Source organism: Zootermopsis nevadensis, unplaced genomic scaffold (genome assembly GCF_977971745.1).
Source record: "Zootermopsis nevadensis isolate Lab colony 2312 unplaced genomic scaffold, Znev_1.0 Znev_ptg000017l, whole genome shotgun sequence".
In the NCBI taxonomy this organism is placed as follows: Eukaryota; Metazoa; Arthropoda; class Insecta; order Blattodea; family Termopsidae; genus Zootermopsis; species Zootermopsis nevadensis.
Genome location: NW_028259149.1, coordinates 10,925,655 through 10,950,319, shown reverse-complemented (window position 1 = coordinate 10,950,319; position 24,665 = coordinate 10,925,655). Strand labels below are relative to the sequence as shown.

Here is a 24,665-nt window from a genome sequence, read left to right as displayed (position 1 = left end):
TTCTGTCTCCTGGGTTGTTGCACCGTGTAGTATGGTAGATGTTTATCAACGTTTCAGAGGTCATACTGCCTCCGTCATCATTACGATTATGACGGGGGCAGTATGACCTAAACTGTGAGGCCATATATTTATAAGGTGCAAAGTATTCTTTTGCTTATTTCTGGCATGGTAAATGAGTATTTTGAAATGCATTTCGTCTCTTCTCTTGGTTATCACTGTCAAACTGACAGCTAAATTAACATTTTTTATTACCACCATGTTATTGTTTTACATTTTAAAAACTACACTGCCTCAACTACACATAATTTAATGACTGTAATTAAATGGTGGTAGTGCATTTCACATCATCATAAATTATTCCTATACGATGTTGCCATCTAGATCTCAGGAGCAAATAAGCACAACTACTGAAGGGCCTCTAAACCCAAAACAGCTACTATTCTATGATTCAGCCTCTTTACATAGAGTTCTGTGTATTTCAAAGTTTTGCTACAAGTGTGCTATACTTTCATTAGCTTACCTGGAAGAAGACAGTGAAGTAGATAACAGATATCGTTGTACTGACGAACATCGGTTGAAGCTTTACATTGTTCTTGTCTATCAGCAGTACAAGAGCAAAGGCAACTGCTCCTCGCAGACCACCATACGACATAACAAATTTCTCAACTTTGTTCAGCTTATGCAATCGGAAACGATTTGCAATAGCTGTTAGCAGAATAACTCCTGCAGGAAATACAAAGAAGGCACAAATTCAGAACTTGAATTCTTATGAACTGATAGATTTATTTTGAAATTGCCATAGAAGTGGCATATGTCACTACTGGGAATCATGCTCTCACCATGTTATTGCATTTAAGTACCAAAAACAGGTTTATACAAAATTTACAGACATGATTATTATCTTCCACAGAACCAGACAACAGATTATCATAAATAAAAATGAAATGAGATATAACTGACATAGCTGCTCTTCTGTTGTAACAAACTTTACCACAAGACATGTGTTTAGAAGATCTACAATACAGCGGAGATCCACACAAAGCAACCTGTCCAGATATAATGGACATTTTCTATTATTCTCTTATTGGGTTGCTGTTGAGTGGGCTTAGACATCCAATACATTCACATTAGTGCACCAAATTCTCACACAAAGAGTGGATGTCTATCACGCTACATTTTGTTGATGTCCATGTAATGTATGTAACAATACTTGAAGAATTTAATTTTGAATGTAAGAAATATGATATGTGTAACAGTGACTGAATAGACAGCAGACAGTAACCTAAAACACAAGTGATTAAACTGCTTCATCACCCTCCTTTATCAATGTTCAGATTGTTAAACAAAACTTACAGGGGCCAATTCATCCAGATGTTGGGTCAAAACAACAATTTAGTAAGGTTTCAGAAACTTTTCAGAAAAAGTAAGTTTTAAAAAGTATTAAAAATATACACGTTTCCTTAACAATGCCTCAACTACTGGTTTTTAGGTTATGTCATTAAAATCAACTGGAGTAAAGTTAAATGATGATTTGTGTTAGATAGGTCATTTTACAGTAGCCAGAACCAGACTGTCAATTTCACCTATATCACTATCTTGCGAGTAGAAGAAAAACAAACAAATGTACTATGTAAACCATATTCATTGCCAAATAGGAACTGAGACAGTGAGCTACTGCCACTGGGAAATAATGTTTGTAGTACAGACAGTATATGCTTCCTTATCTGCTACCACTCCCTACGCTTTTACTTGTTTCATGTATGTTTGGTTGATTCACAGAGGCCTAAAGTTCTCATAAAAGATACCAGATGGGAAAATGTTCTATTTCAAAGTGCTATTATCATTAAACAACTTTTAGAAGTACTTCTAATATAAATGACAAAAACATTAAAATAACACATGGATTCTCATTGTTGTTCAAGCTGAAAGGAATAGGAACAGAATACATGAAAAAGTAGGAAAGGTGATACAGATACAAAAGGAAGAAAAGGGATAAGAGATGATGTTCTGCAAAAGAGTAATTCCAGTTGAATTTCAAAGGATATTTTCCTCTAGCATAAAATAAGGGGTCTGCAGTGGCCGCGTGGCCTGAGGCGTGGGCCTTGTGCCGCTTGGTCGCTGGGACCGTGGGTTTGAATCCCACTCAAGCCATTGATGTTTGTCTGCGTTTTTCTGTGTTGTGCTGTCCTGTGTACAGGTAGAGGAATTGCGACGGGCCGATCCCTCGTCCAAGGAGTTCTACCGAATGTCTATAGATCAAGTCAACAAAAGGTTGGGACCCGCAGTGCTCAGGCACTTGAAGAATGGGTCGTTCCAAGTATCCCAGTATAAAATAAAATTTAGATCTACAACTTGTATGATGCTGATGTTTAATAAAATAAAATTAAACTGTCATTATCTGATACAGCGTGGTGTGACCATGAAATTTTCTGTCACAAAGAAATATATAACTTGTATTAGGTCTTCACCTGATGAAAAAGAAAAGGGCTCACCTATGGTGCGGTATACAGAACAGAAGGTGATGGTGAGTACAATGAACCAGAGGTTCCATTCATGGGTGTTGTTGATAGTGGCCACACCCAGGAACATGAAGATGATGGTCTCCGAGGAACTGCTCAACATCTTCATCGCGTACTTGACAGTCGTATGAGATTTGTGAGAGATGTTAGCTTCCACGTAATTCTTCATTGTGATGCCACAAAATGTAATGCTGCAATGAAATGTCCCATCCTCTTATCAGTACTGCCACAGTAATGAGTGAACATTTCATTTAATTGTAAAATTACAATAAGTTCTTAGTTTCATAATCTGCACTCAATTTATTTTATTTCCTTAGTCCATTCTATCATTTTCCAGCTCATTGACTGTTTTATCAGCAGACCCTGGCATATGTTTCATAACTTACTTTTTCGAAACTATGTAAAATTAAAATCTCAATATGAATAATGAATTCGAAATCGTGGTGGTTGGCAAGCCAGGAACAAAGAACTGGAAAATAAGTACCGGTACTATGCAAAAAAGTTATTAATTTACCATTTCTTTACTGAGCTTGTTTCGTTTTTGTTGAAGTGCTTCAAAAGTAAAGGTTAAAATACTTGTTCTCTTTCACATTTCACTTTGGCATAAACATTCGGAACACAATACGGTTTGAGTTATTCTGGAATGGTTGCACAGTGTAGTCTCTTGACTACATGCCAGCTCTTTGGAGGAACCTACTGTCACCATCTTCAGCGCTGAAACAGGCGGACTTTCCCTCTCAATCCTATATAACATCTACCTAAATCACTCACTTCAATCGTAACAACTGTGGCAGAATATTCCTCCAAAGCGTTGGCATATAGCCAGAAACTTACCAGGCGTAACAACCCAGGAGACTGTTTTCACAACGCAGTGAGAACACCCAAAAAAATTTACACATTATAATTCGGAATATTAACCTTATCAGGACAGGGTCCGGTGGAGGGCTTTGGTTAATTCGGTGATGAACCTTCGGGTTCGGTAAGCCATCTAGTTAGTTAGTTAGTTAGTTAGTTAACCTTATCATAATTCTCTGTGTGTTGTTTTTATGAGGGGAACCTAGTGTGGTCTACATTCAACAGATGGCACCACAGTATCTTATTCCATAATTCAGATCCAAAAAATGGCGGAGGGTCGATTAAGGACCCCCACGATCGGCAGATTTAACCCCACTTGACTGTTTCGTGTAGGGGTTACTTGAAAGACGATGTGTACAACACAAAGTCAGTTAGTTACTCACAGCTGTCAGCTGTGCCACGAAACAAACGGTGGTCGTTTTGAACACCTACACTAGACAGCTAATTCGCTAAGTGTCAATGCTGCTGATGTATTTAATGGTTTTGTTCATTAAAATGTCTTTATTTAATCTTTTTGGGACATTCTGTATTTTGAAGTTCTTCATGTCCTATTACAAATTTACAAACTTAATATTTACAAGGTAAGTTTACTGTCGGTATGTGCGATGGCAAAGATGAATGATCGGACGTCCTAGCCTAAAAATCACCAAGCGCATGCGCGCGGTCACCATGGAGCCCTCAAGGGTTTTTGGGGCGCCAGCAGGAATTTTAGAATATTCACATTTCATAAGGAGTTTTAAATGTTAACCTTGTTGGCTGTCCGAATTTGCCATACTCTCCCTATATTTGCTCTTGAGCCAGCTGGTATACAAAATGCGTTGACACAGTAGCAATGTGATTATTTCAATTCCCGTCCCTTTTTTGGTGGATTCATTGCGACGCCGTGTATAAATTATAAGTTTCTAGTTGGCCGCCACACAGAAAAGTTTGGCGACCCCTATCCTAGCCGATAGATGGAATGCAGATACCTCATATAGTTGCCTAGCAACAAAACGGGGAGTGTACGTTGAAGCTTTCGTGCAGACAGTGAGAAGCTCTGCTGGCCTGTGAGTGCAACCACCCTGTTCGTTTCTTCCTAGAAGCGCATCTACGAATTAATCTTGGAGGGTGTTTTAATAAACGAACTTAGGTAATGCTATTCACATAATATCGGTCCCTACTCTACCAAACTTCTCTTTTCAAACCAGATTTTGTATAAAATAATTTTCTTTCATGCTATTTTCAATATATAATGGGGAGTATAATCAGTAAAACAGTTTCTAACTACGACTCCATATGCAATGCACCAGTTAAAAGGGACAGAAGCTTCCGACCTACCGCAAATGCAACGTAGCTTTGTCTGATTCAAGGAAACGCAAACTTTCTGCTTTTACTCATTTTAGGACAGGTTAAGGGAGTCTCTGTGGAGGTCTGGTGACGTCCGTCAATGTGAATTAATTCATCCATAATAAAACCCTCACATTTAACAGTGCTACAACCTAACGAGGGGGTTGAAAATCTGAATATCTCTGTCTCTAAATGTCATAGGTCGAAGTATGACAAGAAGATCTTCATCAAAAAACATATATCCTTAAGTAAAAGCAACATGTTACTCCTGCTTCGTATTCGGGAGGTCCCAGGTTTAAATCTCGGCTCGAAGACCGACTAATGACGTTTTTCGTAGTCCCTTCAGACAAATTCCGGAATAGTACCTGAAAATAATCCGAGGCCGTTTCCTTCCATAGCCTTTCCAATTCATTAATCACCCTATTGAGTCTATGTATCTTTAGTTGGATAGGAATCCTACTCGCATTTTAGAAATGACATATTAATATGTTTGATTTCTTGTTTTTATATTTAATAAATCACAAATAAATTAACAATGTTATGAAGACATTGATAATAAGCTACTAACACATTTTGTAACAGCGTAACTAAACCTTCATTATTAAATTGAATCTTGCAGAAAGCTGTTCGTGTTTTGTCTATACACCTCAGGAAGGCGATGTTTAATCAATAACCCACCCACCCCTTCTAAATACGACGCTGATTCTACAATTTCATGCCATAAAATGGTCTGTACACTTCCAATCTGTTACGTATACTGGGTCGTAAACGTCTGGTACACGGAAAGTCTGCTGAGTGGTTAATATATCGACCGGGTCTGCACACAACGACTCCCTTGATCAAACTACTCACGCTAGAATTCCAGACATATGAAAGAGCTCAGCGTTGAGGTAGGCCAAGTACGCCATGACGAAGATGAAGATGGGCTCTATGACTCGGACCTGGTTTGTGTATCGGGTGACCAGGCCTGTGAGGAATCCCCACAAGACGCCAATGATGGTGCCACCAAGCGCCACCACAAAGAACGAAGTAAATCCCATCACGAGGTCTATATACAGAATGTTGCTGGGTCCCATCTCTGTGTAGGACTCGAACAAGTGATACAGCACCTGCAGAGAAAAGTACGATTCCATCACATCGCTTAAGACAGACGAGGCAGTAGGATCCTGTCAACTATCTCTCATATGTTGGGTCAACACACTTTACGTATGGTTCATTATTTCTTTCGTCGTGTATTTATTCACTAACTTATTTTATATTCATCCCTTTATTTATTTACTTACTATTTCTATTAAGATGGCTGTCTTCTGGGTCGTTGCGCCATGTAATCTAGTGGAAGTTTACCAACGTTTCAGAAGTCCTTGCTGCCTCTACCATCTGGGCCTCTGAAACGTCGGTAAACTTCTACCATATTACATGGCGCAACAACCCAGAAGACAGCCATCTTAAAACTCACCGCCGTGAAAACCTCAAATCCTACATATTTTTATTAATTTACCAACTGCCGATAAAGAAGGCAGAATCTCTGAAACACTGGATATTAGCTGCATTCTCACAAGTCTGATTACCAGCGAAGACTTAACTGTACTTAATGGATTTTTTGATACGTCGTCGGACACAGCTGTGTGAGCAGAGCCTGTCTGTCCACAAGGCCATCGAAATATAAACGATCGGTGAAGAAGCTGACTCAAACAACAAAGCTTGTTTGTTTCGTGTTTTTCGTTTTCGGAGATGCCCGGTTTGAATCTCAGTTGAAACAATGGTTTCCTGAATAAGAATTTAATAGTTTTCCTCAGTTCTTTTAGGCGAATTTCCGGATCGGTTACAAACAAATATACGTACTACTTAACATGACAGAGCGTAGACCCACAGCCGGATGTAGCACACATAGGCCTATAAATCGGACAATATGTGATATAGGACGACTTCATAACACTGCAAATTGAAGCGGGTTATCACAAATACGCCTCCACTCAGTATTCAAACTGAATGTTAAAAAAAGCATCACATTTATACAATTTCCCGCGAAGAAGATGGAGCCAGTAATGGTCGAAGACCTAACTGGCATTTTTCGTCGATTCACGTGATGGTCAAAATATATCTAAATAGTAAAAAGAGACCCATACTCACTGCCGTGTTTACAGCAAGACACTGATTTTTACACAGATTCTGAAAAAAAGTGTCGAACGGCATTTACTGCAAGCCACGTGCTGTTCGAGTGCAAATTGGTGTATTGTGTACGTCAAGGACAACAGATATTAGGTTAGATGAGGACATAATTATTCCCCCATCAGTAAATGCAAATTACAACTCCCGCAAGAATAATTTTCATTATCTCTCAGGCTGCAAGCGAATAGGTCAATCGCGTACAGTTTACAAGTTTTAAAACGCACTACGTTTCAAAAGATTTAAAACAATTTAACAGTCGATGGACAAAGTCCAAACAGAGAAAATGGTGATGACTATCTTCTGGGTTGTTGCGCCGTGTTGTCTGATAGAAGTTTACCGACGTTTCAAAGGGGCTTATTGCCTCCACCATCGCCCTGATAATAAAGGCATCTCTAAACCGGCGTTAAATTTCTACCAGACATCACGGTGCAACAACCCACCTTTCTGATAGGTGGATAAATATTTATCACATTTATCGAGAAAAAATAACGAATATTTGTAAAAGGTAAAATAAAATACATAAAAGTAAATCGCACGGCACAGTTAAGTTGTTCCAGCCTTTGGAAAACGCTGCTTTAGCTTCGGTAGAATCGAGCGCTGGGGGCCTGAGCCTTCCGAAAACTTGGTGTTGTGACACTCACCACTGTGACTGCGTCGTTGAGCAGACTCTCGCCGAAAACGACGATGTACAGAATTTCGTTAACATGTATCTCTTCAAATACAGCGAGTACTGCAACTGGATCCACTGCAGAGATAAGGGATGAGAAAAGAAGCATGTCCAGCAGCGGGGTGTCGCACGAAAACAGGCCGCTCTGCCCCACAGCCCACAGAGACACACCTGGAACAGGCACGTGATGTTAGTACCTCAACCTGCAGTAAAGAAACACTCTTGCCCAAAACATTGATCTCATACACCGGTTACAGCTGCTGCTACGTACCACAGAGACCTGTTCGTATTTCCGCGGATTTACGAACTGAGATCGCGTGCCCGGCCAGCTCCTCAGTTTAACTATAAACATTGAGAAACATCGCGAATAGCGTAGATTATTCTAGGAATTGTTGAAAAGTCCAGATTACCATCTCTAGCGTGTATAAAAGTGTAGTGTAGAGTCAGTCTATGATAGTAGACTATCAGCGGAACCCACGTTCGTGGATTGCAAAGTGCTCTGTCTGCCGACATTACGACGTGGAAGAAAGCATTTATACCCAGATAATCAAAACAGTGATCTGTGGAGCGTCAGGCAATGATTAAGAAAATAATAAACTACGTACGGTGTGAAATAAACTCATCGTATTGAGAACCCATTTTGTAAACACTGATTACGTTACAATATTTTAGGCAAGTTCGAAACTAAATGTTGCAAAAATGCGACTATTTCTTTCGCCATTTCTTGGCTGCCCGGGTGTAACAATGGAGAACCGCAAAACAGATTTTCATGAACTTAGATATTGAAAGTTTCACTAAAACTTGGTTAAAATCTGACAAAAATAACGGGCACTTCACATAAACTTCTAAATGCGTTTCAGTGTGCAGGTATGACCAGGCGGAAAATACCCTGACAGACAGATGCCCACACCACCTGAGATATATCTTGCGGTCTCTTGAAGAAGAGAGTTTTTAGTGACTCCGTATCGACAAAATCTGCCGGAGCTAAGGGTACTGTAGAGTGTACCACTGAAACCAGGGCTTCAGTCTTACAATAAACAATTTCTGAGCCGGTCTGGCAACCAGTTTCAGGCTGAAATAATTTCATCAAGATATGAGACAAATTCAGTTGTTCATTTGTGGCTTATTTAACGACGCTGTCAGTAAAAAAGACTACAGACTATAGTGTCGGATGATTAATAAATCATGAATTGGAAAGTACATTGAAGGAACTGGTCGTGGCCTAATGTAAGGTGTTACCCCGAAAATTTAAAAGTAGTGACTGAGGAAAACCAAGAAAAATATCAGCCAGGATTGACCGTTTTTGGGCCAAGATTTGAACCCGGAATCTCCCAGATAGGAAACACTGGTGTAATCACTCGGATGCTGCGCTTAGTGTTGTCAATCTTATTTAGTGAGACATTTACACATTTAAAGGCAGACTGAATGGCAAACAGCTTCATGAAATGAAGCTACACAAAAGCGATAATATGAGGACTGCGTAATGTTTCCGGTTGGCCCAAAACAACACGTAAATCAAATTCCAAATAAATCCTTAGGGAATAAGGCATCATGATGAATGCGGTTCATCCCGTAAACCATGTGCCTTCCCTGTAATTTGTTCCATTCTTAGGTAATTGAACGACCACCTACCAACAGCAAACCACTCTTGGAGGCAAGTGAGAGATTGAACTGCTAAGTAACTGGAAAACGTGACCTATTCCAAGACCATACCAGCAGCGGATGAGGCAAATGTCGTAAACGTCGGAGAGGAGAGTCAGTATCACGGTTGAAAACCATTAAAATCGAGGTAACTACTCACCGATGGTGAGAGTGTTGAAGATAGTTCCAACGACAGCGAAGAGAAGTATGGTGCCCAGGTGGTCGAAGAACAGTCGATTCGGCATGAAGTATCCGGCATCCAATATAATTGGAGGGAGCATGTACAGGAAAAACGTGTCGGGTGTCAGGGGCGAGACGTGCATGCTGCCCGTTACAATGAGCAGGGCGCCAATTATCAGCCCCACAACAACCAGCAGGCACGACTCTGGGAAGATTTTCGACAGTGTTGGCGTCATGTGGAAACCTGGAACAACAACAAAAACAAAAGAAAATAAATCACTGGAACTCGAGGAGACTTCGAGTGCGGACAGGTGGCGAGAAGCAAACTTAATCCGTTATTATAACGTTACTTAAAAAAATGTACGCGCTTTGAGAGGTCGAGGCGGAAACAAATTGAATAATGATCTTCTGGGTTATGACGCCGTGTAGTGTTGTAGATTGTTACTGTCCACGGAATTTATCTGGAGTCTTAAAGATAGGGGAAGAAAGGTCAGTGTGATTCGCTCTGCACATGCTTTATTCGGAAGCGTCGTCAAGCAGACTAAACATATCTTTATATCTACACAGTTGGATCTTAACATGACGCTTAAGTGCTAATATTAACTGTTTAAAGCTCACTAGCACCACCTGCTTTGACAATCTGTAACTTTGAATTTTGCCCAAGAGTGTATTTATGGGTGTCATACGATTCTCAGTGTGAACAGCTTCTATTTCCATAAACAGCATTAACCAACTGATCTCTGTAATACAATTTAAATTGTGGATTCCCTTTTAGCAGGAAAAAGGATAAACCAATTCGCCCCATACTTGGCATGCTTATGTACTGAAACCAGGAGGAGGTTTCAGGAAGGATGTGACTCCTCAAACTTGTCCTGGATTTGAGTCTCGGTGAGAATGGTTTCTGTAGCTGGGAAAATGAGTACGATGGAATAAGGAGGCCAAGATAAAAGTTGTTTGTTTCGGCTAGGATATTACAGTAACAAGGACCACAACTCCGAAAGCTGGCCTTTATTCGAGTCCCGGTAAAGATATTTTCTAAACCTCGGAAAATAATGACAGCAGAAAAACATAAATAAAACCAACACTGTTTGTTGTGGGGAGGAGATTGCATAAACAACGGTACAAGTCCGAAAGACTGTCTTAACTTGAAAATCTGATTAAGGCGCTTTCTGTGCCTGGGGAAATAATGACATATATGAGACCGGCTTTATTTATTTCGGAAAGGAAATTACAGGAACCCCAGCCCTGAAAAACGTATCTTGGGTTTGAGTTCTTGTGTGTAAATCAGTGTTAAAAGACAAATTAACTAAATATGATAAAACAATGGTTCTAAAATAAAAACTGAAATTTTCGGCGTGGAAATTAACCAACCCCCAACGTATATGCAAACTAGTTTCAGCAGGTATTTAAGTTTTCACTTTTTATTTATGTTTCTGTTATTCTTGTCATCGTGCCCAAAATGTAATTGGTTGTTTGGTTTAAAATTAATAAACTGCAGTGGTCTGACTGTCACATATCAAAATATCAGACTAAAGTAAAATTTTAAAACAAATAAAACTGCCATAACCTCAATGTTGTTATTTCATTATCTTCACTGTATAATGAACATTTTTCATACTCGGTCACCAGTGCCTCATTTTTGGAGACGGTAAATCCTGGGTGGAGTAAAGGTAACAGACACCAAGACATTCGTCCTGCCACATACATTCGCTATTTTCCTTGTTTCACAAAGGAGAGCCATCTATCAGTTTCAGGTATTCGAACACTGAAATAGAACAAGAAAACTAAAGTATCCTAAATCTCAATTCCTGGATTTGATCCATTCTATTTCTGGTCTCTATAGTGGTCGAAGAGAATAAGTTAATTGTGGTCTATAATGTCCCAATTATTACAAGTCACAGCAGAAATTACATAATAGATCAGGGATTTGTTTTGTACGCTGCTTTACGCCTGCAGTAGCCGCAACTTATTGAACCGCTGAGTGTAGCGGGTCTGTATCTCTGCTCCAGTATCGAGGTCAAGTGATGTGAACTACAAGCTCGGAAAATGCGTTATGCAAAATACCCGAATGTCAAATCTTTTACACCGCATAAAGCGGAAGCAAGAAGTGTAATTGTTATTTGCAAATCTTGTTCTGACAAATATTTATATTCCAAAATGGCTGTCTTTTGAGCTGTAACGTCGTGTAGTCTGGTAAATTTTACCAATATTTCAGAGGTCCTTGCTGGCTTATCGTACTGATGATGGAGGCAGCAAAGACCTCTGAAACGTCGGTAAATTTTAATAGACTACATGACGTCTCAACTCAGAAGGCAGCCATCTTCATACTCGCCGCCTTGAAACCACAAATCCTACTTATTTGTGTTTATTTTAAGCTTGGTTAACGAAGCTGCCTGCAACTCACGTCAAACATGGTAAAATTATATGATTATTAAGTAATGAATTAGAAGGAACCGTCATGGCTTAATTTAAGGCACTAGCCACTAATTTTCCTTGAGAGATTGAAGATAACAGGAAGAAACGTGAGTAAAAATAGTCGGTCTCAGGCCAGGATATCCCAAATACGAAGAAGAGCTAACCACTTGGTCGTGACGTTCGGTCGAATAATAAAGGTTATTTTCGTCTTCTGTATGGAGATTGCAAGCCAATGGGATTTAACAGATATATTGATATAATTTAGTTCCATACATTGGTGAATACTTTTCAAATTCTTGGGTACCAGAGTTACTTAATATAGTATGAAAGGGAAGCTACATACAAGAAGACAGCATAGCCCTGATGATGGAGGCAGCATGGACCTCTGAAACGGTGGTGGACATCTACCAGACTACACGACACAACAACCCAGAAGACAGAAATCTTCAAACTCACCGCTGTGAAAACCTCAAATCCTACTTAAATTACGTAAAAATTTCACGCTTCACTCATTTCGTTATGTTATATTATATTTAACGATATTTTACGAATACAAACCAAGTTGTGACAGTGTTTTACAAGTACACACATCTACATTAATATTATGCCTGCTGTTCGCAGGGACTTAAGAAGTACAAAGGAAATGTAGCCTACAGTATTAAGTTTTGTGTAAATCCATTCACTGATTCAGGAGTGTCGACGGTGAGACAGACACACGGGCATCACGACTCATAAACCTACATTCCCTTATAAAAACACTAAAATTAAAATAAAACAAAAACACGCAACAGTGCGGACAAAAGTAACAATGATTTTCAATTGCTGTAAAATCTGTGTTTAATAATATATTTCTTAAATTTATCAACAATAAAACTGAAAGCAATTTTCAGTGAATAACTTCACTGCAGCTCCCACCACGATACTTCGCACAGCCGTCAAGATAGAAATGTTCAGAGGAAAGATATAAAACAGGCTATGGCATTGGGCGACTATAATGGTATTTGTTAAAATCGGTCGATTCATTCAAAGGAGACGACATTAAACACACAGACTGAAGCCACCATTAGGGATTACGACACTCGGTGTCGGTACAGTTTATATATTACGTTTTAAAAAACCTTTATTATGCATTGGTTGAACTCTAGCGCCAACTGGAGGTACTCGGTTCAGAACACCAGAATAATGCCTCGAAACAGATCATCTCCTTACACATCCTTTCCAGTTTATCGCAAATAATAATTATATATAATTTCATGCTACATATTCTGTTCAGTAGATACAACGCAGTTAGATAAACAAAGAACAAAGGACATTTCTATCTAAACATTTCCAAGAAAAAGTGAGTAAATTTTTCTTTGTTTTCCTTATTCAATATTGAAAGAATATAAAGGCCACAGGAGTTTGGTGATACGTAGTCACCGATCCATAGTTCCCTCATTTCCGTGTCCAATATATATATATAAAAGTCACAACGCTGTGAAGATAGGCCCAGAAATGAATTAAATGTAGCGTTCAACGTCCTTGGAAATGGTACCCTTATTAGTGTAGAAACCACAGCCAGGCATTTGGACAAGTTTTGTTATATTCAGACGCGGAATTCGCCATTTCCGTTGACAGTCCGCCATTACATCCCGCTGTTGAATTCTGTGACGATGTTACGTTACGATTAGCATATACGCACATATTATGCTCGCACATAATACAATATCGACGTGCTAGGTACTGTCACTGCCTGAAATCAAACCCCAACAGCCCGTCCCTCTGTCCAGACGTGGCAGTGGTTGAACTGTCGTAGGCCAAAAAGCTCGGAAGGTATTTTCCGTACCGAAATACACATAATATCCTCATGTGTTCTTTGTAACATGTATTTAGAAATATTAAATCCGCCTTGTTCGATAGTTATCACTTTGACCATTACATCACAACGCCCCAGTGTTTACCTTTTGTTATCACCACTAGGAGGATATCAAAAAGTACTATTTTGAGGTCTTGCAGACTGTCACGAACTTCACATCAAATTTCATCCAAACCGGTCCAGCGATTCTCGAATTTAACCAACTTGACAGATGGACAAATAATAAATACGTTATTATGTGGGCAGTAAAACCAAGAAGCTTCACGTAATGTAATTTTTTCCTTTCCCTTGTATGATTCATCGTTGGTTTATGACTTCTGCCTTTCTCCTTCTTCTCCTTTCTTACTTTATCTCCTCTTTCGCGAACATCAGTGAGTATCATAGAGTGTAATCAACCCTCCTAACGACCCTACAGTAAACTGGAGTTGCCCGAAGCCTGACACAGACCACAAAGACGTGCATCACGTGTTTGTTTACTGCTAAAGTCAGAACAAAGAAAAGATCGATCTAGTCAAGCAAGGAGCTCAGAAATTCGCTTAACATTTACGACATTTTACGTTGAGTGAAAGATATTCTTCAAGGAAGTAGATTTCAAAAGTTCAAAGCAAAAGGGAGCTTTCAAGAACGCGCGACGCCTTCATGTGAATTTCATAGTGTGGCTTGTACGGGATCTGCGCTGAAAAAAGTATAAGCTCCAGAATTTTTTTTAAAAAAGTAAGGGGTAAGAGAGGTTATGGTACGCAGTGAGTAATGGTAAGCACGTCCATTTTGAAACGGCGTGAAGTCGCAAACAGCATTACATCGCACTAAAATATAGGGGATGCTTCCAAAATATAGTACTAGATTTGGGTTATATTTCTGAGAAGCCTCGGGCTATTAGCGGAAAGACCCGAAATACAAACTACTATACTACGAAAAGCCATGAAGTGACCAATTCAGCAATAGATGTCAGAGGCAAACCGATTGTGTGGACCGTCATTGAGGAAGTTGTCATTTTCCTAGCAGCGGTAGACCATCGCTTCTGAGGGACGTAACCTGGGATCGGATCAATACGCATTCACATTGTGTCGGTGAAGAGATGGCCCAAACCCAAAAACCTCCTGAAAGTGGGTCAGCGTTCAATCCGGGCTACTCAGCTTCTGTCAGTTAGAACAATCTCCCGAAAAATCGATCAGCACTATTATGAAGCAGCCATATTAACAAGCAGTTCGCTGAATGTCATTACTCTCCCCTGCACACGTCTCATCTCGTTTCACTGACAAATACAACCCTTTCATGGGAGGAGTCATAAAGCCAGCTCCTGGTAGACCACGTCGGGATATTGCTCCACGCGGACATCTGGACCCTACCCTGAGCTAAGTCACGTAGAAGAATCAGTCACATTACGAGGATAATGTGAGGGTTTTGTAACAATATGACTCTTATATAGTGGGAAACTTTTAGCTAGAGTTAAATTTCTTAGACTTGGCCGCTAAACAGCGCATGAGGGGAATAGTATTGATGTAATTACGTAATTAAGTTACAGCTGAACTAACATACACGCCTCTTTGTTTTACCTCTGTCACTAGACTCGAACAGATCTACGCGCATCGTGTTCACAGCGGCCACGTCTCAGAAATTTAACTATTCATACCCAATTCCTCAACTGGTGCACCAATTTTTGTCCGCAGTCTGCCAACTACATTTTAACAAAGGCCAGTGATTATCTACACGAGAGCGCTAATAGCAATATCTGGCTAATAAATAGAATTATGGAGTCCATAGTTCAGTTTCTCGCCGTACGACCACTCGCCTTGGTTTGGGATGTAACATCCACGTCAAGGTAAATAAAAATATAAGTATCTGCGACGACAACTCATTATTATATTTGCTGCTAACTTCCGGATGTACAGCTAACTACTTCTGTATACATGTATCTACGACCATCGTTCGATTCCTCGCTTCCTTGCTTCTGCGAGACAACAACAGACATTTACCAGCTGCTGTCTGTTAAGCCGTTCGATCATTGATCTTTCTAGACTCCTCTTCAACGTTGATAGGTCGAAGCATCTTTTTCCTTGTTTTTTCCCCTCAATTTTCGTCTTCCGTCTGGGAACAGTTTCAGCATTCTACTGAGATCATCTTCTTCCCACCAAATGTCTCAGTACAGAGGTTCAATCTCTGACATCGTCAGTGCTTTCGGCATTACACGTCAGCCGTCAATGTGTTTGAATCCGTAGAGTATAGTTCAACAGAAACCCACGAGAAAGCAAATACCAAACTCAATTACCCAAACCACAAGCCTTTTCTTAGATACATTTCTGCATACCGAGTCCCTGACCAAGTGAAACTTCTGGTATCGGACGAGTACTTCCTTCAGAGGACCCACAGGCGTGAACATCAAATGTGTAGGCATCCACGCTAGCAAATGGGTCTTTGATATCTTTCTAATATGGGACCACACGTATTTCCAATGAAAATTCATTTTCATGTCCTATTTCTCAAATATTCGCGCACGTGTGATGTTCTATAAAATGAACAATGACTGATTTCCCCTGATTCGTCTCTGTGAGACGTTGATGCTCTTAACGGAACTAGTCTGCGATCCATTGCAATTCATTTTCATTGCTTCGTTTGCATCTATTTTTCCGATGACAGTGACCTATTCAGCAGCAGTGCTAAAATAAATTATTAAATTAGTGAAAATGTTGTGCTAGCACAGTTAACCCCGCAGAACGTTTAGGTCCCAAAGGATCACAAATTTAATTAAATTTTAATTTTATCTTCGGCCATCTTTGTCGCATACATAATTCTGTCAAAATAAACTCTCACTTCCTACACAATTTTTCGAAGGCAGGACGAAATGCCGAATAACATAAACCGCCGGTCGTTGATACAGTGTCATTATATAATTTATCAGTAGAACTGCCGCTAAAACATTCTGTGGTCGTGTGATCTTATTAATAACATTGGCTAGGCTCAAAGACGAGGCAATCCGTGTTTTATCCCAGATGAAAGTGGAAATAAGGCCACTACCACAACATCTTCAATACTGACTGGAAATTTATTACCGCTCTATCGCTCGGAAGGTCACTGCCATCATAACAAAAATACATGTAAAGGAAACAGTAAAAATGAGCCATAAGAGACCACCAAATCGTTACATAACATCACCAAGTTCATTAGAGCAAACATTATTCTGTGTGGCCTGTTACAGATCAGAATTAATTCTGCCTCCGTCATCAGGGCGCCCTGATGACGGAGGCAGTATGACCTCTGAAACGTTGGTTAACATCGACCAGACTACACAGCGCAACAACCCAGAAGACAGAAATCTTCATACTCACCGCCCTGATGATGGAGGCAGTATGACCTCTGAAACGTTGGTATACATCGACCAGACTACACAGCGCAAGAACCCAGAAGACTGAAATCTTCATATTCATCGCCCTGATGACGGAGGCAGTATGACCTCTGAAACGTTGGTATACATCGACCAGACTACACAGCGCAACAACCCAGAAGACAGAAATCTTCATACTCACCGCCCTGATAATGGAGGCAGTATGACCTCTGAAACGTTGGTATACATCGACCAGACTACACAGCGTAACAACCCAGAAGACGGAAATCTTCAATGCCTCTTCCTTCATATGATATCACAACAATGACACGGAAAAGTTATTTCGGAAGTCATTTTTTCAAAAGAACATTTCTGCCGATCGGTAGGAATCTGAGTGGCAATACTCATGTCACTTTGAGGCCACGGACAGATCATCACCATGTCATAGTTACGATAATATCAGGATAGAGGTCTTCCGAAGAGAGGCATGTTAAATATTCAAGTTATTTCGGAAGTCATATTTTCAAACGCGTATTTCTGCCGATCTGTATGAATCTGAGTAGCAATACTTATGTAAGTTTGAGGCCACGAACAGGACATCGCCATATCGTAGTCACGACAATATAAGTCAAGTGGTTTTCCGAGGACAGGCCTTCAAAATATTCAAGGTATTTCGGAAGTCATTTTTTCAAACGCATATTTCTGCCGATCGGTAGGAATCTGAGTGGCAATACTTATGTAAGTTTGAGGCCACGAACAGGACATCGCCATGTCTTAGTCACGACAATATAAGTCAAGTGGTTTTCCGAAGACATGCCTTTAAAATATTCAAGGTATTTCAGAAGTCATTTTTTCAAACGCACATTTCTTCCGATCGGTAGGAATCTGAGTGACAATACTCATGTCAGTTTGAGGCCATGAACAGGACATCGCCATGTCTTAGTCACGACAATATAAGTCAAGTGGTTTTCCGAAGACAGGCCTTTAAATTATTCAAGTTATTTCGAAAGTCATCTTTTCAAACGCATATTTCTGCCGATCTGTAGGGATGTGACCGACAATACTCATGTCAGTTTGAGGTCACGGAGAGTTCATCGTCATGCCATACAACGACAATATAAGTCCAGTGGTTTTCCGAGGACAGGCCTTTAAATTATTCAAGTTATTTCGAAAGTCATCTTTTCAAACGCATATTTCTGCCGATCTGTAGGGATGTGACCGACAATACTCATGTCAGTTTGAGGTCACGGAGAGTTCATCGTCATGCCATACAACGACAATATTAGTCCAGTGGTTTTCCGAGGACAGGCCTTTAAATTATTCAAGTTATTTCGAAAGTCATCTTTTCAAACGCATATTTCTGCCGATCTGTAGGGATGTGACCGACAATACTCATGTCAGTTTGAGGTCACGGAGAGTTCATCGTCATGCCATACTTACGACAATATAAGTCCAGGTGCTTACTGAGGAGAGGACTTTAAATTATTCAAGGTATTTCGAAAGTCGTTTATTCAAACGCATAATACTGCCGATCTATAGGAACCTAAAGGACTATAATCTTGTCCGTTTGAGATCATGGATAGGTCAACGTTACTTCGAGATTATAAGATGATAAGTCCAAAGATTAGGGGAATATAGGCCTCTAAATTTTCGAAGCTCAATTCAAGAACAATTTTTCTCAGGCTTATATCTACCTAACTTTATTAATGTGAGTGACCATAATCATGTTAGTTTATAGCCGCTTATAGATCGACTTAATTCATATTTCAAGGCAATTACATTCCAAAAATGGGGCTACTTGAGAAGCTAAGGTTCAGTTAGTTTAGGTTGAGTTAGGTTAGGTTAGATTAGGTTGTTAGGTTAAGTTAGGTTAGGTTAGGTTAAGTTACGTTGGGATGGATTGGGTTGGGATCGCTGCCTTGCTAAATTGTATTGGAATTCCCTTGTAATTCGGCCTCAGTTTTAATCCTATGTTTATTGTGTTAATTTATGATAATGTATGAGTCAATACTGAACTATGGCCCTTACTTGATCGACTTCTTTATCCCTGGGACTAGGGCGCACGATCGTCACTGCGACTATTTCTTTAAAATTTCTCTCGTATTTTGTAAGGCTATGCCCTGCTCATACGTATTTGCTAATAGGCGTGTTGCTCTTCTGAAATTGTATCACAGCGACGTAATTATGATTTGCTGCAAAATTATACCTTTTTAGGCGTGAGCGATGTTAGTTTAAAGTCTCCTTCCTTCCCCCAATTAATCAAATGTTATTTGGCCTCATTTTCAAACAATTTTAATAACAAATAAAGTTATACCACGTATCTCCGACTCTCTTGACATTTTATTGATTACTAAAGTACAGAGCCACAAATGATGTGACAGCACACCTTTCCACTCAGTACCATGTGTCCGGATAGAGCCCGACCTGATGGGCTCTGAGTTTCTGTTGCAGAAAAACACTTGTTTAGTGCTGGCTATTAATGGCGGTGTTTGAATAGCAGGTATGAAACTCATGCATAGTAAAAAAGGAAGTGGTCGTGGCATACTTAAAGTTCTGAAATCATTTCTGCCTACAGGGACTGAGAGTAAAGGAAAGGGTCTAATTCAAATTTGCTGTTTACTTTCCTGAGTGTTAAGCGATGACGAACTGGAACAAAAGGTATTCTATTATTGCCCAAAATCACTATGAGACAACCAAAAGGCTAATAAATTCGTTGTTGATGCTGGTCTATTGCGATGTAACGCCGTGTGGGCTTCTAGGTAGATACCACAGTTTGAGAAACACGGTGCCCCATCTTCAGCTCGGAAGATGGAAGTAGTATATTCCTCCGAAATGTTGGTATCTACCTATGAATCACCACAGCGTTACCAACATCAAAATGTTCACCGCTGTTCAAACATCTGACTTCACATAATAGATTAATCGATTAGTGGTTTGATCCATAAGCTGTTGTCCGTGTTAGACGGATCACTGGACTGACGGATTTTAACCTTTTTCTGGTATAAAGATTACATGTTCCGATAGATATGGGATTAAAGGCCCAAAGAACACTGGGGATCAAAGGATCGAATCCTGCTAAGAGCACGGACATCAGTTCGCCTTTCCTGTGTTGTCCTCTAGCGATGACCTTCGATGGTGTAAACAAGGATTTACATTATTTTTAACTGAACACACCGTGAGGAAGTTATATCCGATCCTTCGCCCACACTCACACACAATCCTCAGGCTTAGAACTTGGAAACGGTACAACAGGTAGGGTATTCTCATTGACTGAAAAGCTAAAATGAAACAAAAGGGGAAGAGCTGAAACGAGACGACCATCCTACATTCAACATTCTATTTTAAGCCTGTGTCTACAAGCAGTGACCTGCAGCGTGTTGGTGCGGCCGCTGAGTGCACAGGCAGAATGTGCATTAGGATGTGTAACCACCATTCAATTGATTACCACAGTCCAACGGCTTATATGTTGATCTTCCACCAGGAAAGAACAGAAGGTTCCAAACACTGCGAGATACACAACAGACTTTTACGCAGCTAGGACGTTTCATAAGACAATAACACAATTGCTATCATATCAAAATAATTATTTAACAGAGCATCATTCCAGTTGATAAAAGGTAAGATTTCAGGTTCTCACGGCGGTGAGTATGAAGATGAGTGTCTTATGGGATGTTGCGTCGTGCAGTCTGGTAGAGGTTTACCGACATTTGAGAATCCCCCCTGATGATGGAGGCAGCAAGCACCTCAAAGACCTCGGCAAACCTCTACCAGACTACACGACGCCAACATCGCGTAAGACAGGTATTATCTTCTGTGTGTAATGGGTAGATCTATTTGTAACTTATGATTACTTTAGGTAAACCCTTTGTTTGTATTATGTGAAATTTATATAATAGTATAAATTGTACTTTATAATATGTACTAAATTATTATTATGACTTTTTTCACAACCTATTGTCATTTGACTATCTTATGGATCCATGTAATGTAATAAAATATGTATGTATGTATGTAGTCACTGAATAAAAACAAAAAATAAGTGAACAGCTCACCAACAGAAAAATGTGTGCGTACTGCAAATTAATTTATCTCCCCTGAAATACATTCCGATTTGCTTGATTTTGTAGAGACGTAATAGTGTTCGGAAGTTGGTTCAGATGAGGTGTTACCGTCACATCGATCCATCAACAAACCCATAAAACAGAGATGTAACAGTAAAACACAAGCAAACGGCTATAGAAAGGCACGACTATGGTGACCGGACAACAGTTACACTTAATTCCTACGTGAAACGTGGAAGTGTTATATGTCGTTTATTTTTACCTCTGAAACTGAGAGAATATACCGACGTAAAGTTTAAAAAATATTACGATGGTTCATATCTAACATGAAATTTTGTTTCTCGTAAAAGAACGATGGTAAACACACATAACGAAATTAAAAATGACACCAATTATAAATATAAATATAGTAACGCGTAAACCCAAAGGAAAGATTAGAATTTAACGTAAAGTAGCCTGCTTGATCGTTCATTGTAGGATTTGAGGTTTTGACGGTGGTGAGTCTGAAGATGGCTGTCTTCTGTGTTATTGCGCCTTGTAGTCTGGTAGAAGTTTACCGACGTTTCAGTCGCTCGGCTTACTTATCGCCGTGATGATGGAGGCAGCAAGGACCTCTGAAACTTCGGTAAATTTCTACCAGGATACACGGCGCAACAACCCAAAAGACAGCCATCTTCTGAACATTCATTGTTCTTAAACCAGTGGTGGGCTCTTGCGAACACGGGTCCATAAAATAATTTATTGGTTAGTCGACTGACTATTGGGGTCTACTATTTAGGATTAACCAAGAAATGTTAGCCTGAAACTATTGACATTAAATATGGTACTAAGTAAGATTTCAGGTTCTCACTTTGGCGAGTATGAGGTACGAGCCTCTGCGATATCGCGCCGTGTAATCTCGTTCAAGTTTACAGACGCTCAGGGCGATAGCCCTAATGATGGAGGCAGTTAGCACCTCTAAAACGTCGGCCAGACGACTTACATGAGACTACACGGAGTAATATCCCAGAAGGCTGTCATCTTCAAAATATGGCACGTTTATATTGTACTGACTGTATTTTTGTGCGTGAGCTAGGGTAACTGTATGTACGGCTTTAGTCGCCTGGCAACGAGTCATTGAAGATGGATTTCTTCTGGAGTGCAGCGCCGTGTAGTGGTAAACGTCGACCAGACTACACGGTGCTACAACCCAGAGAACAGCCATCTTCATATTCACCGCCGTGATAACCTGAAATCGAACAAATCATTGGTTGGTCCAGCAACCACATCCATTCCTTATGAGACAAGCTGTACCAATTTTGATTCATCACCCCCTTCCTACCCATGAGCCGGGATAGCTCAGTCAGTATAGTGGCTGGACGACCGGGGTTCGATCCCCGACGGGGGCAGAGGATTTTTCCTCTAGCATCTGCTCTGGGGCCCACCCAGCCTCCTCTACAATGGGTACCGGGGTCCTTTCCCGGGGGTAAAGCCGGCCGGGGCGTGATGCTGACCACTCACCCCCATCTAGTGCCGAGGTCAAGGAAGAGAGGAGCTATACCTCACTCACCCCAAACGCCTACATGGCGTATAGTGGCACAAACTTTACCTTACTTTACCCGCAAATTATCCAAAGTTATAACCGTTTACTGAATGGGTTTCACTTAAAATGATATCTGTATGGATTATTTTTAAACTTAACTCTTACAAGAAATATATTAATAGTAGCTGCAATATTCACTGTAAATCAGTTTCGTAGTGAATTCACGCATACCAACATAATGCGGGAACTTAAATTAACAGGCAACCAAATGTATTATATGTTGCAGAACTAATGGAGGCCAAGCAATGATATTTTTTTTCATGCAGGGAGATCAAAGAGGATGTTTCTTGGTGCATTTAATAGACATTAAATAAACAAGTCGAATAAAAGGTGTAATTTAAACGAACCATTAGGCAAACGTAAACTTCTTCAAACGACGTTAATGAAGACAGAATCATCCACTTCCGGGTTTGTCATTAGCCACATTTTGTTAAAGAAACGAGTCAGTGAATCGGACTGGTGTCGTCACATCTACCACATGAACAATAATGACAGTCCCAGCAAAAACTTCGTTACATGCATTTAAACCTGTTCTTATTATCCTGAAAGGAGAGGCGGGGTTATGGTATCATTATGTGAGACTGCAGACGGAACTGCAATGTTATTTAAGGTCGAAGATTTCTGTCTTCTGCGTTGTTGCGCTGTGTAGTCTGGTCGATGTTTACCAACGTTTCAGAGGTCATACTGCCTCCATCATCAGGGCGATGAGTATGAAGATTTCTGTCTTCTGGGTTGTTGCGCCGTGTAGTCTGGTAGATGTTTACCAACGCTTCAGAGGTCATACTGACTCCGTCATCAGGGCGATGAGTATGAAGATTTCTGTCTTCTGGGTTGCTGCGCTGATGATGGAGGCAGTATGACCTCAGAAACTTTGGTAAACATCGACCAGACTACACAGCGCAACAACCCAGAAGACGGAAATCTTCATACTCATCGCCCTGATGACGGAGGCAGTATGACCTCTGAAACGTTGGTAAACATCGACCAGATTACACAGCGCAACAACCCAGAAGACGGAAATCTTCATACTAAGAATCGCCCTGATGACGGAGACAGTATGACCTCTGAAACGTTGGTAAACATCGACCAGATTACACAGCGCAACAACCCAGAAGACAGAAATCTTCCATCGCCCTGATAACGGAGGCAGTATGACCTCTGAAACGTTGATAAACATCGATCAGACTACACAGCGCAACAACCCAGAAGACAGAAATCTTCTTATTCACCGCCGTAAAAACCTCAAATCCGTCTCCCAGTTCCCTGCCGTTCGAAATCATAAGGCATGAGGGAAGTATGACCGAGACCCTACAGATCTGTTCGGTGACAGATCTTCGAAAAATACAAATTTTATCTCAAGTTCTTTTCTAAGAATGTAAAATAACAACACAGCGGCCTGACGAAATTTATATTTACTCTTCCGTTTAATATTAGTAACATGCGAAGCTTTATAGGCAGGTGCGAAATTTTGTATGAAATAATTTATTTATGTATCACTATAAATCACTAGAAAAGTGGTGTCTGTTCAAAACTGTGAGGTTATACAGGGCACGTTTCTTACGCGGTAGTAGAAATTTACATACAGATATACGCAGCATTACCAAGTTAGACAATTACAAAATTATAATTTATAGGCTCCCTTTATATACCCAGAAGCATTACAAAGAAACTGCGAGTAAATAAATGAACTGAAAGTCTCATACGTATTTCAGTGGTGACTATACCTATATATACAATTTATTTTAGCATCATTTATTCTGGTACTATGCAAGCTGTTTATTCTAAAACGATGTATTTTGCATAAATTATTTACAAAACCAACGGAGATGATTTCCTGTTTAAAACTTTTGGAAAACTGTACACTTTATTTTTCAATACAGGCAACTCTCAGAGCTTCGATACATAAACATCACAAAAGAATATGCGATTTGTTTTTGTAATAAAGCTCACACGTCTGCTCCTAGTTTAACGTCATGATGACGACGAGCTTCCAACCCACTGATCGATGCACGAAATGACACAATGACGGAGCAAGTGACATAACGGTAAAGTAAATCCCGCATTTTTCGATGT

General features: G+C 40.1%; 1 protein-coding gene across 4 annotated transcripts in view; it reads right to left on the bottom strand.

Annotated features, from left to right (window-relative positions):
• The window catches only part of LOC110834034 (sodium/hydrogen exchanger 3), an 82,225-nt gene that overhangs the window by 17,635 nt on the left and 39,925 nt on the right, over positions 1–24,665 (bottom strand). For all 4 annotated transcript variants that reach the window (XM_022072781.2, XM_022072784.2, XM_022072782.2 and 1 more), the window contains exons 2-6: positions 9,338–9,601; positions 7,511–7,707; positions 5,553–5,809; positions 2,493–2,710; positions 521–723 (exon numbers count right to left, since the gene is read on the bottom strand). In XM_022072781.2, the coding sequence (XP_021928473.1) occupies positions 521–723; positions 2,493–2,710; positions 5,553–5,809; positions 7,511–7,707; positions 9,338–9,601 (1,139 nt within the window). The remainder of the gene's footprint in view (positions 1–520; positions 724–2,492; positions 2,711–5,552; positions 5,810–7,510; positions 7,708–9,337; positions 9,602–24,665) is intronic.